General features: G+C 55.5%; 1 protein-coding gene across 12 annotated transcripts in view; it reads right to left on the bottom strand.

Moving 5' to 3' along the window:
* The window catches only part of GAS7 (growth arrest specific 7), a 196,748-nt gene that overhangs the window by 27,934 nt on the left and 149,417 nt on the right, over positions 1-19,397 (bottom strand). For all 12 annotated transcript variants that reach the window (XM_067022085.1, XM_059048171.2, XM_067022094.1 and 9 more), the window contains exons 4-6: positions 18,911-18,996; positions 10,206-10,259; positions 3,459-3,548 (exon numbers count right to left, since the gene is read on the bottom strand). In XM_067022085.1, coding sequence (XP_066878186.1) covers positions 3,459-3,548; positions 10,206-10,259; positions 18,911-18,996 — 230 coding nt within the window. The remainder of the gene's footprint in view (positions 1-3,458; positions 3,549-10,205; positions 10,260-18,910; positions 18,997-19,397) is intronic.

Below are 19,397 nucleotides of genomic sequence, written 5' to 3'. Positions count from 1 at the left end.
TGCATAACCTCGGGGGCAGGTACCCCCAGTCCTGAGCCATGCCATCCTCTCTTGCGCTGGCTGGGCAGTGGCACCCTCCAACGCACATGCATAAAAGATCGTAGTGACTTCTGGGGAGGAGTTGGATTGCAGGGCAGCCACAGTGGGAAAGGGCCCGCTTCCAGGCTTGACATCCCAGCCGGGGAATCCCAGGCAAGTTCCCTCACTTTATTTTTATTTTATTTTTTTTGCGGTACGCGGGCCTCTCACTGTTGCGGCCTCTCCCGTTGCGGAGCACAGGCTCCGGACGCGCAGGCGCAGCGGCCACGGCTCACGGGCCCAGCCGCTCCGCGGCACGTGGGATCTTCCCGGACCGGGGCACGAACCCGTGTCCCCTGCATCGGCAGGCGGACTCTCAACCACTGCGCCACCAGGGGAGCCCAAGTTCCCTCACTTTAAATCTGAGCTGCTCATTCCACGAAACTGGGGAAATAATGGCAACCACCTCACGTGGTCATCTCAGGACGAATGACACATGGAAACAGCTTAGCCTAGTGTTCAGCAAATACAGAGTCTTCAGTGGATGGTATTTAAATTAGTTACTTTAAAGAAACGTCAGGACTCGGGGAAGATGGCCAAGTCAGTGAAATGGAAATTTAGTACCCAATTCATTTTGCAAGCAAATATTAAAATTTCAAATTTAAATGCTTTTTGTTTTGTTTCACCTGACCCTCGTCAAGGACGCCTGAATCTCTCTCTCCTGCTCTCCCCGGGCCCTCCCTGCCTCCCTGGTACCCCCAGCATGGGCTTCCCTGCCAGACAAGCATCCAGCATCCGTTCCCACAGCTACGGCTGCAGATCAACCCTCAGAGCCTTCCTGGACCCTGGCGGGCGCCACTCCTAAAGCTGTCCCCCCCCCCAAGGCAGCCTTTCCCATCAGGAATCCAGAGTCAAATGCTTTGATACTTAAAGGGAGGAGTTACAAACAGGTCAAAATAGGGCTTCCCTGGTGGCGCAGTGGTTAAGAATCCGCCTGCCAACGCAGGGGACACGGGTTAGAGCCCTGGTCCGGGAACATCCCACATGCCACGGAGCAACTAAGCCCGTGAGCTGCAACTACTGAGTCTGCACTCTAGAGACCATGAGCCACAACTACTGAGCCCATGAGCCACAACTACTGAAGTCCGCACGCCTAGAGCCTGTGCTCCGCAACAAGAGGGAGCCACCACAATGAGAAGACCGCACACCGCGACAAAGACCCAATGCAGCCAAAAATTAAATAAATTTAAAAAACAACAAAAGAACAACAACAACAAAATAGGTCCTTTGCTACCACAGAGAGGAGCATCAGTGAGAATCCTGTCCCAGGATCTGGAAAGACCTGGGCTCTCTCCCAGCTCAGCCACTGGGCAAAGTGGTCAGGTCCTTCCAATTCCAGGCTGTGCCTCCCACCACTCGCCCTAAAATAAGAATGGACTGCACCTCTAACATCCCATTAGAACAGTTGTTTTATGAGAGGGGAAAAGAAAAGGGCCGGTGACGCCTGGAGAATGCCGCTTACCTCCCCACTCCCTCCCAATGCAGGATCCCTTCCTCAGCTGCCCGGACCCAGGGCCCTCTGAGCCACACTGTAATACCTCTCTTGACGGGGAGATCATCACTACACAGAGCACACCATGTCACAAGGGGGCTGCTCTGGCCACTGAAAAGTTACTCCAAGTACATTTAAGACGCGTGCCCTCCATTGTATGAATGCTACTACATCTTGATGAAAAAGCCAAAGAAAAATTATGTGAACTACTGAGCCCCAATTTGCCTCCCTGAGAGGATGTGTATGCTGAGTGATTTGTCCACACTGGGAAAACCAGCCCGAGGAAGTGGGCTTTAATAACTGTGTCAGCAGAAAAATTCCTATGAGGGGAAGAGGCCTTGATGGTCCGAGAGATAAAACCCTGGGGTAAGTATCAGAGTCCCAGGAGGGCTTGAATCAAGATGGGACCTGGATGAGGCAGACCGCTAGCAGGATGTGACCCCCTCCCCCTGGCTCCCCACCATCCCCCACCATCCGCCCCCCGCTGACCTCCGGCTCCCAGGGTGCCCATTCCCGGGGCTTGGGCTGGTCTCCCCCGCATGCTCTGTTTCCTGCTCCCCTCTTTATGGATGACGTCTCTCCTGCACCCACCCCCCCTTAAGGATGATGTCTCCAACCCAGCTCTTCCCCTCCATCTCCACAGCTGCCACCATCTTTCCTGGCCTCCCACAGGTTAACGGGTACTTCTGCCTGTTTACAGCCCTCCCTACAAGACACAGGCAGATCAGATCGCATCCGATTCCTGCTTAAACCCTCCGCCAGCTTCCTGCTGCAAACAGAGTAAAACCCAGCATACTTAAGGAGCCTGCGAGGTCTCGTCTCGGACACTCGGCTTCCCTGCTCACCCTCGCCCCTGGGCTCACCCCCGCCCCCGAGGTGTGTCTGCCGCCAAAGCCAGAGCCCTTTCTACAATATCTGCTGCCCCTGCACATATCTCAGAAGATCTGGAAGAAACAGAGCAACAGGAATCTTTGGCTACCTTCTGAAGGGCAAGAGATTTGGTAGAAAGACAAAAGCATTTGGGTCCAGTACTTGGTTAGCAAATCTATAAAAGGGTAGATAATCCATTCTGACTGGCGGTTAAAAAAAAAGTTTTGATTTTTTAAATTTCTGGTTCCTTGGGGCCTCTGCCAAAGGTTACTTCTTTTTAGGTGTACAACTGACTGGTTTTTAATATATACACAGGTCGTACAACGATCACCGCCGTCTGATTCCAGAACGGGGTGATTTCATTTTAAAAGCCATCGTGAACTTGGAAACACGAATGTCCAGGAATACTCCCCCAGGGTTTCTGAGTAGGACTCTGCATCGGTCAAAAGCTATTTCTTTAATTTTGGAGAAACACACACAAAATTTACCATCTTAACCAGTTTTAAGTGGCATTAGGGACATTTGCACTGTTGTGCGAACATCACCACCACCCCCCTCCAGAACTTTCTCATCTTGCAACACTGAAACTCCATACCCATGGAACAACACGCAAAAGCTCTGGAACCACAGAATTACTCAACCTGGAGTCCTCTACAGATTGTTCCTAACTTCCTTGTGACTCTGATGGACACAGGGAGGCTGTCCAGGAGGAGAAGCACTGCCCAAGGTCACCTACAAGAGTGACAGAGCCGGTCTGGAGCAGCAAGGGGACCCTCCAGCTTACCTGCATTCTGCCTGGAGCCTCCACATTGCCCTGTGGACTTTCTGAGATTTACGGAATGATCTAGACTGCAAGTAGGACTTAAGTTTCCAGCCTCCAGTGCTCAATCGACTGCCAGCCCGTTAGGTTTCGCCAGGAGAGGTCGCTCTGCTTTCAGCTCTAGCCACCGCCCCCCTCCCGGGGGTCCACTCCTGGTCCCCGGGGCCGCGGTGCGGGGGACACTGAGGCACCACTTACCCAGAAATAGTCACAGTAGCTCCATTCGGTCGGTTTGAGCAGCTGCTGCTCTGGCATCGTGTCTGGGTGAGGAAATGTCACGCAGTTTATCTGGAGGACACAGAACAGGAAAGAACACGGCTTGGCTGGAGGGTTGGGAGAAGCTGGAGAGGCTTCGGTCCTAGGACGTGGCACTGAAGAGGTCCCCCTATAGGCCTAGCTTGACAGAGAACATGCACTGGGGTCCTGGGATGCTCTGGCAGTCGGCCTTTCAAATGAGGGGCAACCGGCACTCACCCCCACCCCAGAGGGGCTGAAATCAGTCCAAACTGTCTAGAGAGCAGTGCAACGGAAGCTAGCAACACTGCAAATGTCCACAGCCTTCCACCCAGAGGCTGCACTTGTAAGATTCTATCCTACAGACACCTACACACGGGTGCAGTGACACACGTAGACGGTTTGCACCACGGCTCGGTTTGCAGTGGCAAAAGGCTGGAACCCAACTCCACTGTCTATCAGCAGGAGAATGGTTAAAAAGTACGAGACAGACATGCATGGGCATCATATCCATGGTGAAAGACATGGCAAGAATGTTCTTCTGTACTGATAAGGGAGGTGTGGCAGGATACAGTTAAGTGGGTGGGTGGCGGGGAGAAAAGGTAGAATAGTATTTACTGTTTGCTATCTTAGTGTAAAAAATTTTTTTAAATTAAAAAAAAAGAAAGGAGGGGACTCCCCTCGTGGCGCAGTGGTTAAGAATCCACCTGCCGATGCAGGGGACACGAGTTCGAGCCCTGGTCCGGGAAGATCCCACATGCCGCGGAGCAACGAAGCCCGTGCGCCACAACTACTGAGCCTGCGCTCCAGAGCCCGCGCGCCTAGAGCCCGTGCTCTGCAACAAGGGAAGCCACCGCAGTGAGAAGCCCACGCACCGCAATGAAGAGTAGCCCCTGCTCAACACAACTAGAGAAAGCCCGCGTGCAGCAACGAAGACCCAACGCAGCCAAAAAATAAATAAATAAAAGTAAATCTTTAAAAAAATAAATAAAATTTTAAAAAAGAGGAGGAAGGAATAGATACCCTTTGGTATATTTCTGGACACTGATAACCTCATTTGCTTCCAGGGAAAGGAACGAAGTGGCTGAGAGCATCCCGGGTGAGAAGTTACCTTGTGAATTTTCCCTCATGATGCGTATTCTATGCACAGAGAGAGTTTAAATGATAACCCAGGGCGCGTGCCTGGGGCTGGCTGGCCCTGGCCCAGGAGAGAGCAGCTCAGAGATTCCCGGGCTCTGCCTCAGACTCCTCTGCGATCGCGGTGCCCCTGGCTTTCCCTGCTCAGAAGAAGTGGCTTCGCCGCTGACCCTGCTGATGTCGCTTCAAGCCCCAGATCCGCTCCTAGAGAGTCCGCTAATTTGTTCTGGGAGCCGCAAGGCCTGGGGAAGGCCAGGCCTGAGGCCTGGCAGTCTTGAACCCTCATCACAGCCCCAGCATCTGCCCAAGTGGGAGCCATCAGACGTTCAAGGCGAGAACGGTGCAGAAAACCCCTGGGGTTCTGAATACAAGCCACTGACTCCAGTCAGTGCCAGGCGGCCACGCAAAGAAGTGAGGGACCGCACATCGTGGAAACTGAAGCTTGGGTTGGTGGGGGGACCAGCCTCCACTTTGGGAAGGGGGGTGGTGTCCGCGAATGTCTGACTAGGGGGCAGATTCCTCTCAGCTCCCGCCAACTGCTGCCAAGCCAGAATGAGGGGTCCGGGGTTGGCCGCGTATGCGGGGACACAAGAGTAGAGGAGGATCAGGATTTTTACGTGAAGCGTCTCAACGCTTAAATGTTAGCAATTCATTCATGGTTGATAATAATAACAACGACGACGACGACACCTTGTAAGCCAAAGCCACCCTGTGCCAGCTGAGGCAGGCCCGTGGGCCCCCAGCCATGGCCTCTGGTTCAGGTGCTTGGGGGGAGAACACAGGAGAAATCCCCACCAAGGGAAGGGCCCCCTCCTCCCAGAGACTGGCATCTGGCCAGCGTAAGGGCGCGGATCCCGCTCTGGAGGGAAGCATGACGACACAGGAGGAAGGATCAGGGCCAGGAAAGACCCCGAGAGCCCTGGAGACAGGGAGCATGGAATTCCACCAAGGTCAAGGTAGAGGCCCACGGAACCCCTGGGATGAGAGGTTTTCTCCCAATGCCCCACCGCCCAGCCACCCGAGGTATCACTGGCCTGCGGGAGTCTGCTTGGGGGTGGCCAGCCTCTCGATGCCCAGCTCAGGCAATGGTCTCCCCAAACCCTCTCTTTGGGCTGACACCCCCAAGTCTGTCCAGAGATGAGCCTCCTTCTGGAAACCAGGGCTGGATTCCAGTTTCACGTACTCCTTACTTCACGTTCCAGCTAGCCTTGCCTCAGCAGACGGTGATGACCACAGCCTATCTTTATTTGGTTGAATGATGTACTCCATGAAAACCCCAAGCAACTTTAATGATAAATTAACTATGACATTACACTGGGCATCAAGCAGCGTGGAAGCGGGTACTCAGAAGTGGATACGAATGTCTTCTAGTGCCTTGTCTGGGCTCTAGGAGACAGGGGAGGGGCGTACCACAAGCGGCCCTGTAACAACCACTGAAGGTGAAAGCCAGCGGGGCTGCAGGGACAGAGGTTGGGGGAGGACGAGGCTTCATCCTTCTTGGGGCTTCGGCCACTCTCTGGGGACACCAGCCCTTGGATGGACTGGCCAGTAGCCCCAGGGTGCCCGTCTCCATCCCCGTCAACTCTGGTTTGGGGATCCTGCACCCCAGCAATCCCACAGGAATTTCCCTGAATCCTGGCGGAGCCCTGCACCCCCTGGTGGGCGTCTCGAGAACTACACCTCGCCGGCCCCGCGGCGGGAGGCATCCTGGGAGAATCTCTGCAAAAGCTTCGCGTGCATCCTCACTTCCTTCTTCCGGCAACCCCGCAAGCTGGGTCACACTGGCCTCATTTGATTAACTGAGGATCACAGAAATATGTGCATCTAGTCTGGGCTGATGGCTCGAGCCCTCACCCACGATGCTGTGCCACGGAACACGTGCTCGGTCCATGAAAACGTTTGTTCAACGGCTACTTGGTGCCACGCGGTGGGATAGATCTTCCCAGCACTTTGCACAGGTGCATTTGTATTTCTCGCGACTGCTTATTCAGCATCTCTCTTCCTTCGCCAGACAGTCTGTCCCAGGAGGGGAGGAAGCCCACCTCCTCCCTGCCCCCAGCACAGCCATGTGATGGGAGCTGTAAATGTTTCTTGGTACAATGAATGGAGGCTAGAGACAGAGGTGTAGTCTCTGCCCTCGACGGTTTTGCAGCCTGACAAAGAAGGCAAACAAGTAAATGTGTAATTGCAATTCTTTGTGCACAATGGTGGAGCCAGGGTCAGAAGCCCAGGCAATCTACGTCACACTTAATCCATGTCACGCTACCTTCTAACACACTTAGGCGTAGCCAGGCCATGTCCCCACCCAAGGCAGGGCCTCAAGTAGGAAGGGGTGCTGGACAGGGGGCAGGAGGTGGGGGAATGCCTCTCCTATGTACTGTTTGGGGCAAGTTCCAGGAGCCCCTCCCACTCTCGATCCCAAGATTACCATCCTCAACCAACAGCATCTTCGCTCTGGCACCAACTCTGCTCTCTCCAGCCCTCCGTAAATGGAGTAACACCCGCTCTGCCCCTGACAGCCAGGGGGCCCCCCGAGCAGCAGAGGTTCTGCCAGGGCCGGCCTGCATGGGGGCAGCCAGAACCACAAGAGCTGCCCTCAGAAACTCTCTTGGGGGGGGGCTACAGCCACCACTCAGGCGCCTGGCCATGGCATAAGAGCCGCTGAACACAAGTGTGACCCACCCAAGGGGGCCGGCCCGGGGAGGGCCGGTGCAAGCCCCAGCCCCAGCGCAGCACGGAGGCTTCCCTGGAGGCAGAGGCCGCAGCTACGTGCCCTCCTCTCTGACAGCCGCCTGCAACACAGAAGAGAAGGTGGCTTCACGACCAAGCGGGCCCTGAATTTCCTCCTGGTGGGAGAGGCTACTCTGGGAGGGGGTGACAGAGACAAAAGCCAGAGCTGGGACCTGTGGAAGCAGAAGAGAAATGCCCTCAAACACTCACATCCAGTCCCCGAGCTTCCACCCGGGGCCCCAGGCGGGCCATGCCGGGAAGCTCGGACCGAAGGCTAGACGAGCGCCCAGACTCTTCTTTCTAGGACAGGAGTGTGGCCAGTGGCTTTGCTGTCATCTTTTCTGCAATCCTCCAGATTCTGACGCGTCATATCGGTGCCGAGGCTGTGAACTGCCATTAGCAGCCGTCACTTCCAATCAAGCAAGCAGCCCACTCACTGCCAGCCCTGCCCGGGGCCCCACTGCTGTCAAGTAGCCCACGTGTCGGCCTCTCCAAAACTTGTTCCAGGCCCGGGGCGGGGGGACGGAGCGTCGGAATCAAGCTCGGTCCTTGCTTCCCGGCCACGCTGCGAGCCAGACTCGGACGCCGCCTGCAAATCTCTGCTGCCTGGGCCAGAGCAGGTCAGAGGATGCCCACCCTATCCCCGCACGCCGGGGCGAGGGAAGCTTGGGCCCCGGCCTCCCCGCGCCGTTCCCCCCAGCATCTCCTTCCAGGGAGGCCACGGGCTCTGCAGGATCAGGACTCAGACGAAGGGGCCGCAGTGGGAGAGTGACTGCTCCATGGAAGGGAAACAGCCACGGTACAGAGCTCTTCAGTCCCACCGGTCGGCCGGCCGGCCCGGATGCCCGGCTCTGGCCTGGAGAGGAGCAGGGCCGCGTGGCTGGCAGTCGGCAGACCCAGGTTCACGTCCGGGGCTTTGCTCCTCACGCGCTCTGTGCCCCCTTCTCAGTTTTCCCAGCACCAAGTCCCCAAGGCTCGAGCGCTTATTTACAACCTCCGGGGTGCGGGGGTGTTGGTTATAACGCAAACTTTCCAGCCTCGCCCCAGAGTGACCAACAGAGGAATCTGCATTTAAAACAAGTATCCCCGAGGCTTCAGATGAGAAGCACTGGAAGGAGGAGGGAAGGCAGGAGGCAGGGATGGAGGAGGTGTGTTGCCAGGGGACCCAGGGCCACACCCACGCTGACAAAGCCCCAAGCTCCGGCCCGAAAGGCAGGCCCGAGCAGTGACCCGGGCCGCACCCCGTGAGCTTGCTACCATCGCCCATGGGAGGCATAACCGTCCGCTTTTCACTTTTCATTTCTCTCATTCACGCTGCTTCTACAATGCTAATGTATTCCCTCTCTTGCAGTTTCTTCTCCCTCTTTCTCCATCCTTCAGGGAACTTTGGGAGCTCCTGCTTTGCCCCAGCGCTCTGAGGCTTTCTGTGAACGCGAGGACTGTGTCCTCAGGACCTCTGCCCCAGAGGCCTGTCCACGCCCTCCCCCCCCATCAGCTCCAGGGACGAGGAAGCTGCTGCTGGCCCAGGGTGGAGCCGCCTGGTCCCACCCTCGGGAGGCAACTTGCACCTGGGGCATTGCTGGTGGGTAAGGGCACAGCTCTCAGGTCCTGATGCTTCCCAGCTGTGTGCGTGACCTCGGGCGAGGCCCTGCTCTGTGCCAGGCCCTGCTCTGTGCCTCAGTTCCCTCACCTATAAACACGGTGATGAGAAGACTAGGGTGAATTTGCTTTCCACACCATCCCTAGGGCGCACATGGCCACCATCTCCCCACTGTACAGATGTGGACGCTGAGACCCAGAGAGGCTGGGTCGCCGCCCAGCTGGTGGGTACTGTGCTGACCCCCTTGGCTTCAGAGCCCGAGTTCCCAGGCCCCACACTACCCTGGTCCGATCCCCTGCCCTCCCGCAGCGAGCGGAGAATGAAACGGGTGCTCAGAACGCTACTGGTGCCTACTAAACGTACACACGGGGGCAGCAATTATGACCGTTGCCGTTGTTTGCCTACCGCTTCTTCCTCCCCAAATCCTTCAAAGCAGGATGTGCAGCCCGCGTGAGCCGGGGCAGGGGACCCCGTCTCGCTTCCATCTCCGTAGGGGTGGGCAGCACGGCGAGAACTGTGACAGAGCCTGGGGGACCCCTTGTCCGGCCCCAGAGCTGCCGCACTTGGGTCGAAACCGCACACCTAGGACCACACGTCTCCCAGCTCCAAGTTCTCAGCTGAGCAGACTGACAAGTTGTTTCTCTCCTTGGAGGGGGAGAGCCGTCCAGCGCCCGCCTTCCCCGAGCACAGGGTTGACGCGGAGCCGAAGGCGGGGCGGGGCGGGGCCTCGGCGGGCTTTTGGAAGAGCCCTGGGAGGCTGTCTGGCCACTCTGGGCAGAGGCTGCCTGCTTCCCCATCAGGAACTCCCAGGAACTCTCTTCTCAGGGTGCTTTCTCTTCCTTTTAACTTTGATGTCTTCCAGAAGTTACCGTGCACAAAAGCCACCCTGCCGTGGCTGTAATTTACATGTCATGTCACTGGCGCAGAGCACAGCCCACCCCCTCCAACCCACTCCTGCACGTGTACCTTCCCCTGCCTGCCCTGCAGAAATGGCTTCTGCACCACTGCAACCACAATCCTTCCACTTGTTTGCCCCAAGAGAAAAAAGTGAAATAAGAAAGCAACAGGAGAAGGGCCGGGCGGGGGATCCCTCGGCAACATCCAAGCTTTGGAACTTCCCAGGTACCAGGCTGGGCATCGCTTCCATTCAGCGGTCCGCGTTGCCATGGCAACAGCCGAGCCACGGACCGGAGACAGCCCCAGCTTGCCACCCAACATGCGCGCGCTCCGCGGGAGCCGCTTACCGTGATGGTGTTCTCCTTGCTCTGCTTTTTGCCTGGTGACGAGGATCCCAGGTTCTGGGGAGAGACACAAGAAACATCGTCAAAGCTGTTCTCCATATTGGATATATCCTCTTTCATTCGGGTTCCCTGAAGGCGGAGGGACCGCTTAAAAGCCTCGGGCCGGGGAAGTTTGGGGATGCTCCGGCTGCCGTTAACCCCCAAGTCACCGTATTCTGCGAGAGAGTGGGCAGGAGCCTCCCGCTCCCTGGCTTGAAGACGAATTGGAGGAAGCCTCCAGCACAGGCTCTGAGAAGACTGATCCAAAGCAGGTCTGCCTCCTCTCCTCCCCGTCGGTGGCTGGGGGGGGGCTAACCCCTCAGCTGCCCTCTGCTGGTAAGTGGTTCTGCACGCTGCTTGCTGCCTTAACCCGCAGAATCCACCCGGGGAGCAGAGAGTTAAGGCCGCCACCCCCTCGCACTGAGGACTCAGAACATGACATCTTCTTCCAAGTCCCCCGGGTCCGGCATATCACACCCCAGATACACGCAGTGTGGCCTGGGGTGCTCGGTGACCTCCGCGACATGTCACCTTCCCAAGCCCGAGAGCAGGGAGGCTGCGCTTCGGCTTCCACTCGGACTTTGGATCGCCCTTTTATGTCCTCCCTTTGCCGGCAAGAAAACCATCGTCCCAAGGACCAGCAAGCCCACAGGACCTCAGCAGCTCGCCCCACACCTAGGATGGTCCTGGAAGGGAAAATAAGGATTGCCAGCTGAAAACACCACATTGGTCCTAAGAGCCTGTGACCCTAAAGGGGAGGGTCAGTTCTGGGTCTTTTGTTGTCCCATCAGCAGTTACGTCAGGGACTCCGTAGGGTCCCTGAGTACGACAGGGGATGCCCGCCCCTGTCCTGAGCCACGAGTCGAGCTGGGAGGCAGGCTCGCCCCCTAAGGCACTGCAGTGGCCTCGCATGTGTGTCCTGGGACTCGTGGTCTTATTCTGTCTCTAGTGGGAGGGAAGGAAGTGGCTGCTGGGACTTTACAGAGAAAGTCCCAGAAGAAGCACGAAGAGGCTTCTCCAGCAAGCCTCAGGGAACCAGCAGCCCCCACCCCCAGGCCAGCACAGCTCTGGACCGCCCAGCAGGACGAGCGTTTTGGGGCGAGGGGTGGTCAGCCCCTGCCTCGGGAACCCAACCGCTCATCAGGCAAAAGAGGAAGCTTGATGTTGCTCCTGCCCATGGTCCCCTCGTTCCCTGCCTCCACCCCCAGACCCTCCCTCAACCCCTCGTTCCTTCGGCAGGTGAGTCAGCTAATGAAAACTGACATCCCTGGACCGTCCAGCTAAAAGGGACCTTTACATGTCATCGTTTCACAGACAAGAAGATGAACTTGCTAGCCCTGACATCCTGCCAAGTTAACCTGAGCCTCAGTTTCACCATCTGTCACCAACGGCCCTCAGGCTCCGGAGTGCATCGGAATTAGCTCCCCCCCATCGGGTCCCCCCGGCCACCTCCCAGAACTGCTGATCCAGCAGGTCTCCGGGGGCCAGGCTCTTTAAGGCAGAGTCTGGGGGCCTCCACGGAGGATGTCTGTTCTGTCGTTTCCTTGAGGTCCCCCTAACTACAGCACCGCTGTTAGCAGACCCAACAGGTTCTGGGGCAACGTCACGCTTGTGACCAACTATAGCTTCCTGAGACGTGTTAAATGCATCAACCCATCTGGCCTGCCCTGGACCCTCCCAAACTATCAATTCTGCCCAGGGCACTTGCCCAGATTGGGCTTTCTGGGAGGAAGGCAGACTGAGGCCGCACGGCGGGGGCCCAGGAACCAGTCTCCAAGGAGAACAGACAGGTGCTGGGCTCCTCCTACAGATTCGTCCATGCAAATACACAACCGGGATGGACAAGGGGGAACCTTTGGGATGGATTCCTTTTTTTTTTTGGCCGTGTAGCATGTAGGATCTTAGTTCCCAACCAGGGATCGAACCCACGCCCCCTGCATTGGAAGCGCAGAGTCTTAACCACTGGACTGCTAGGGAAGTCCCTGGGATGGATTCTGCAGTTTGCAGAGGTCTCCCTACCACAGCCACAGATCATCACCACCAGGACCACCACAGTGCTCCCATTACACCCCCCAGGAAGTGCAACCAGTGCTCCGGCAGCCTTGGCAACAGCCTTCCAGTCTCTGTACCAATGCTGCTGCTGATGGGGAGGGGGAGAGAGAGGAGTGGGAGGAGGAGGGGGAGGAGGAGTGGGAGGAGGAGTGGGAGGAGGGGGAGGAGGAGTGGGAGGAGGGGGAGGAGGAGTGGGAGGAGGAGTGGGAGGAGGAGAGGGGGAGGAGGAGGGGAGGGGAGGGGGAGGAGGAGGGGAGGGGAGGGGGAGGGGGAGGGGGAGGGGAGGAGGAGGGGGAGGGGGGAGGGGGGAGGGGGAGGGGGAGGGGGTAACTCCCAGGGGAAGGATACACTGGGAGACCTCCTACCCCGAGTGCCGCCTAGGCAGGCATTTAACACACGTAGTCTCACTGAGTCCTCACAACCCCACCAAGTTACTGGCACCGTCTTCATTTTACAGATGAGGAAGCCGAGGCTTGCAGACACTAAGGTGTCCAGGGTCACAAGGCAAGTAAACAGAGGAAGCTGATCCCCAAACCTGAATGACTCTTTTCTCTGTCTCCCGCTATCTCTCCACTTTGAGACCTGGGACAATCTCTTGTTTTTCCAGGTATCTCTGCAGGGGCCAGAAAACATCTCCGTCATCCACAAACACTGATTTGGGGACCACTGTGTCCAAGGCTGCCTGGAGTGAGGCTGGACACAGAGGTCACCCTCCTCCCTATAATCTGGGCCGAGACAGGAGTGCAAGGAACAGCATGCGGGGGTGGGGGTGATGCTCTAAGCGTGGGTGCCGGTCTCCGCTCTCCTGGCTGTGCAGCTTCAGCCAGTGCTGTACACGGGGGTCACAGGCTCCTCTAGGTGCTCTCACGCTCTGTGATTGCTGCTGAAGACCTGTGTCCATTACGCGAGCGTCATATACATAAACATTATCACGTACATATAAATATACACGCATCACACACACACACACAGCCCGTAGCACTCCGCTGAAAGGGCCCAGAAGGAACGACACCTCCGTCACACTGAGAACACCTACTAGGTAGAAGTCATTTCTAATATGATTCCCCACTAAACGGGATCCAGGCTCCTTGGAGAATTGGCTAATTCCAAATGCCAGGTGGACCTGGAACATCTGTGCCAGGAGGTAAGAAAGTGTTTAACAAATGATGTGACATAACAAAAGGACACAGACGCCAACTCAAAGAGGCTCCCACAAGCCAAACCTGGGAAAACCACCACTGGCAAACCGCAGTGTCAAAGACTCAGGCCCAATCTTCAGGAATGCTCAAAGCTCCGAGAGCAAAGGCTGTTAGGAAACAATGTGCACATGGCCCGACCCTATCACCCCACAGATCTAATGTATACATCTTGGATGATGTTAATGAACTAACGTTTTCTTAAGTGTACTGATGGTATTATGTTATGTCTTCGCCCTCAGACATACATTCTGAAATATTTACAGTTAAAATGTGAGGAATTTGCTTTAAAAGAATCCAGTGGGAAGTTAGGGAGAGGTGATGGGAGTTTATTTTTTAAAAAAAATTTTTTTAAATATAACCCATTCATTTTATTTATTTTATTTTACTGATTTTTCTTTCAATTTTTGGCTGCATTGGGTCTCAGTTGCAGCGCGTGGGCTTCTCTCTAGTTGTGGCGTGCAGGTTTTCTCTCTGGTTGTGGCGTGTGGGCTCCAGGGCACGTGAGCTCAGTAGTTGTGGTGCATGGGATTAGCTGCCCCACGGCATGTGGGATCTCAGTTCCCCAACCAGGGAGCGAACCCGCATCCCCTGCCTTGGAAGGTGGATTCTTTACCACTGGACCACCAGGGAAGTCCTGTGCTGGGAGTTTAAATGAAACAAGATTGGCTGAATAACTGAAGTTAAATGATTGGTCCATGGTCCTTTTTATAATAATAATAATAATAATATTATAATAGTCCTTTATTATAATAGTCCTACTCTTATAAATGTTTATGCATGTCCATAACAAAAGTTTTTTTGTAAAATTTCCTTTTCCTATGATCCTAGAAGGTTTTTCTCCTCTTTTTAAAACCCCCTCCCCAGCCTGGTTTCCTGGTCTCGCCTGGGCTGCTCTGCTGTCGCTGTGAGGACCCACTGAGGGTGGTGACAGAGGAGGCAGTGCCTGGGAGAAGGCAGTGTGTCATTCCCAGCCAATTCAGCGAGCCCCTGGACTCTGCAGTGTCTTCCTGACCCTGTCTCCTTACCCCGTGAAGAGTCTGGGTCCCACAGCCTCAGCAAGTGGGACATAGTATGAAACCTCTCAGTGGCTCCCAGCACTGTGAGGACAAAACTCAAGCTCCTCACAACAGCCTAGAGGCCTCCTGCAGCCTCCTCTGGTGCCCTCCCCACACCTGCTACCATAGTAAACCACAGCCCCACTCGGACTCCATGGCTTCTTTGAAATCCTGCCTCTAGGCATCCACCTATGCCGTTCCCTCCACCTGGAATGCTGTTCCCCTACCACCACCTCTTTACCAAGCTAAACCCTTGCTCGTCGTCTTTCCAGTCTTAGCTTTTCTTAAAGAGCCCATCTCGATGTTTCCCCCACCACCTGGTCAGGTCCTCAGAGCACACACTCCCCTCCAGCCCCTATCACTGCCAAAATGAGATAGACATTTATCTCTTTCTCCAGTCCCAGCTATTAACTCCATCAAGACAACGGCTCCCCGTGCACCACAACTACTGAGCCCGCGTGCTGCAACTTCCGAAGCCTGCGCGCCTAGAGCCCGTGCTCCGCGACAAGAGGAGCCACCGCCACGAGAAGCCCACGCACCGCAACGAAGAGCAGCCCCCCCCGCTCGCCGCAACTAGAGAAAGCCCGCGCGCGGCAACGAAGACCCAACGCAGCCAAAAATTAATTAATTAATTAATTTTTTAAAAGAGACAAGGGCTACATCTGTCCATGACTCGGTGCCTCGCAAATAAACAGACGCTCAATAGAACGTGTGCTATTTACCAAGTAGGGGAGGGGGAGCCCAATTAAGAAAATGAGCTCTCAGCATCTCACCGCCAATGGGTTCCTTACGTTTCCAAGCTTGCAGACCCATTCTCTCTCCTCTCTCCCGTGTCTAGAGATAGCCTCCTGGGGGGCAGTTCATGGGAATCCCAAACCGTTGAGAGGCGGGTCACTGAACGGCCTGGGCTCTGCTGGGCAGGTTCCTCGCCCTCCCGGTACCTGCACACAAGGAGCAGAGGCAGCTCACACCACCCCAGCCCCAGGCGGGCGGGCGGGCAGGGGACAGGCTCAGATGAGCTTCTGCCATGGCCAGCGAGACTATCCTCAGCCTTTGATCCCCCCACCTCCGATCAGGTGGGCCCCGTGCATCCAGCGCCCAGGCAGCCTGCCCCAGAGCTGCAGACTTGCAAACCTCCACTGAGTGGCACCAGATCACCATCACCTGTGCCTGGCCCTCCAGGTCTCCCAGAACTGGGTGGGCACCACGCCTGGGGTGCTGGGCACCCAGCCATCAGTCCCCCCCGCGACGGTACAGACACACTCCCGGTTTCCATGAAGATTAGATCATCTTCCTACCTGCCCAAGATTCGAATCTTCCTGATTAGCTTGCTCGAGGAGGGACCAGGGAGCAGAAAACCAGCACAACAGGGGTGTGACAAGCTACTTTATTCACCCCCAACCCTGCCTCTCAAATGGCCATGTGTTTGTTCATTCGTTCGTTCATTCATTCCCTCATTCACTCTTTCTTTCTTTCAATATCATTAGGTGATAGCTGTCACTAATTACAGTTGACAGCCCGGGATGGGGTAGTATTACGCAGGCTGAAGTGCGCTATATATACCCCGGGGACCATTTGTCAGCGGTACTCTCTGGAAATATCAACCCTTCTTAACCCATTTCCATCATTGGCCTCTGGCGCCTTTTGGGATAGCCAGCTCTGTAGGTTCACAAATGCTTTCACAGCTGGGGAACTAGTGAACGAATGCATGTTTGCTCTCTCCATGCACTGCATTGTTTATTCTTGTTACCTTGATGACACCTCCCCCTCTCCATGTCATCATCCAAAAACAATGCACTGGACTCCACCTGTCCTGAAGCAGTGCCCAGGCCTGGCCTGGGTCTCCAGAGCTGACCTTCCCCGCATCCCCAGTACCTCGCCTCTAACTCCTTGTTTTATAAAGCCTTCTAGGACAGTAAAATGTGTTCATTTTAGGAAATTTTAAAAACACCCAAAAGTCTAGCGAGAATAAAAATCACCTTAGACCACGGCTGCTCAGCGTCAGCACCAGTGATCTTTTCAACCTGGGTAACGCTTTGCGGTGGAGGCTGGCGTGTGCCTCGTGGGATACGCTTAGTGACGTCCCCGGCCCCTGCTGACTAGATACCAGTAGCACCCCCTGCCCAGCTGTGACAACCAAAATACCTCCAAACACTGTCAAACGTCCCCTGGTTGAGAACCGGGCAGCAACGCCACCAACGTTCAGGTTTATTTTTCCTCCCAGTCAGTTGTCTTCACATATGGATAGATTTCCTCCCCCCAAATAAGACTGACCGTACATGCAGTTGTGTTCTGCTTTTCTCACTCAATATTACATCTCGGCATTTTCCGGAATCACGGCATTTTCTTCGGAAGAAGGAGTTTTCACGGCTCTGCGTGGTCTCACCGGCCGGACAGATAGATGTTCAGTGCCGTCATCCATTTTACCCAATCCCCCGTTGTTGGATAATTAGGTTGGGTCCGAGGCGGCAGGGCTGTAAATAATGCTTGAGGGGACAGCCTCACACATAGATCAGAATCCCTGAATGCATCCCAAGAACAGACGCAGGAAAGGAAACTCATGGGTCAAAAGGCTTATGGCAGCACACCGTGCAGTTGGCTTCCCAGGAGGTTATACGTATCAGGATCCATTCTGTTTTACATGGTTAAGAAACAGCTTCACAGTATTTCGGGGTGGGGGGAGCCGTGTTCCATTAGGGAACGAGAGAAGAATGATGGGGGGTTGCGGGCAGGAAGGGGGAGTTTCCAATATTCTTGCCCAGGGTAGACCAGCTTTTCTAGTTGCTGGGAAACTACAGCAGGGCTTGGGCTGACGTCTCAAGAAAACACTCCATAGTCAGGTGGCAAATAAGCTTCACTTCAAACGGACTGAAAGAGGCCGTGTTGAGAGGGGGGCTCTGCAGGAAACACACGGAGCCAGGGCTGTGATATGTGCCCTGAGCAGGGGGTGAAGGGGACACACACGTGCCCGCACGACTAACTGTGCCCGGATCCTCGCCTGTCCTGCCACGGTCCACCCCGCCCCCCTCACCCCAACCAGCATCAGCATCACCCAGGGAGCTCATTAGAAACAGGGAACCTCCGGCCCCTCCCCAGACCTCCTGAATCAGAATCTGCATTCTAACACGAGGCCCGGGAGATCTGTCAACCCATCAACATGGAAGGAGCCTTGGCCCACCCAGACGTCCCAACTCTCTTCCAGAGTTCGAACTGAACTGGCCTGAGCCCAATGCCCAGCCTCCTAAGACAAGAACATAATTAGGTCTCCGAGGTTTAACCTTCTTGCCTGCATTAAAGCTAAGTGTCACACTGAAGCCGCCTGCCGTCACAGACCACAAGGTCTCTCTTTCAGTGACTGCCACATAGAACCCACTGTCGCTGACAAGCAACTATTGTTATCACAACATCACCACCACCACCCCCGCCACCACCATCCCTGGGGCCTGGCATTTTCACTCCTGGAAAGGGCTGGTTTGGAGGCTTCTGCTTAGGGACATCTTCTGGATAATTCATGGATGGACCACATAAGACCAGTCCTCAGTTCCTCAGACACAGCTTAACGACACTGGAAGAACTCGGCGTCAAGTCCAGCCCGAACACCTGGCAATCGTGTCAACCCTCACAAGTCACTTAACGGGTCTGAGACTCCGTGACCTCATCTGTAACACGGGGATCGTACTGACACCTCCCTCCTGCGTTTGCACAAGTGTCAGCTGAGATGACACACGAGAACGCAGTTTGGGAATCTTGAAACACCCTCCCATGTCCTTCCACACCGTAGCTGGCCCTCTGTTAGATGATTAAATGTGGCAAAATGTCTGACTCAGTTTCATTCTGGGTGAAGTCAGGCGGTGGGAAAAGGGCGTGCAGAAAAGGAAAATGGCCTGGCCTCATCCATATTCTCAAAGCGCTGGGAAATCTGGACTCTGTATTAGGAATCCAGACAGCGGGATGGAACCTTCTGCCCCAGGAACAGTTATAATCCCGTCACCATCATCACCCCATCAAAACCATCCTCAATTTCTAGGGACTTCCCTGGCGGTCCAGTGGTTAGGGCTCTGCGCTTTCACTGCAGGGGGCATAGTTTCGATCCCGGGTCAGGGAACTAAGATCCCGCAGGCCGTCTGGCGCAGCCAAAACAACAACCGAAAAATCCATCTTCAACTTCTAGATAAAACCAAACCACAATCGCCTGCTCTCCCACAATCATGGTACCTTGGAATGACCCAGACACCGACCACTTCCTACTTGGGGCAGGACTGGGCTGTAGCCACCTGGACCCCCATGCCATCCCCATCCTAATGACACCTCCCTGGGCCTGCCTAAATGGCTGTCCCCTACATCCCAGAACAGGACCCCTTACCTGGGAATCTCCGGTGGATTTTCGGACACTCATGTGGGCAGTCTCAGGAGGGTGCGCTGGGGTCCCTGACGTGTGGTATCCATTCACTGCGGGGACAGAAACACCGCTCAGATGCTGCGCCGGCCACAGACAGGCCCCTCCGACCTTGCAGACCACAGGGGCAGCTGCAGCCCCCTCTCCCCGCTCACTGCCTGGTTCTGAGGGGCCACGCATGGCCAGGACCACCTCTTAGGATCTCATCTGTATCTGCTGAGCTGGACATGGGTTGTTGAGAGCATCTCTCTAATCCCCAGCAACCAGCTACCTATCTCTTGGGGGACCGAGTTTCTTTTCCAACCAGAGAAGAAAAGAAAGATGCTTAGTAGGAGGTGAGGTCATCACAGTCTAACAGCCACCGCTGAAAATACCTCATCAGCTGTGGTCACTGGTGCTGATCAAGGGTCCAAGCTCTCGACAGTCAGATGGCCCCACCCACAGCTTCCTACAA

The sequence above is a fragment of the Kogia breviceps genome, chromosome 19 (genome assembly GCF_026419965.1).
Source record: "Kogia breviceps isolate mKogBre1 chromosome 19, mKogBre1 haplotype 1, whole genome shotgun sequence".
Taxonomy (NCBI): domain Eukaryota; kingdom Metazoa; phylum Chordata; class Mammalia; order Artiodactyla; family Physeteridae; genus Kogia; species Kogia breviceps.
The sequence above is the reverse complement of the archived record's forward strand: the minus strand, read 5'-3'. Positions and strand labels throughout refer to the sequence as shown.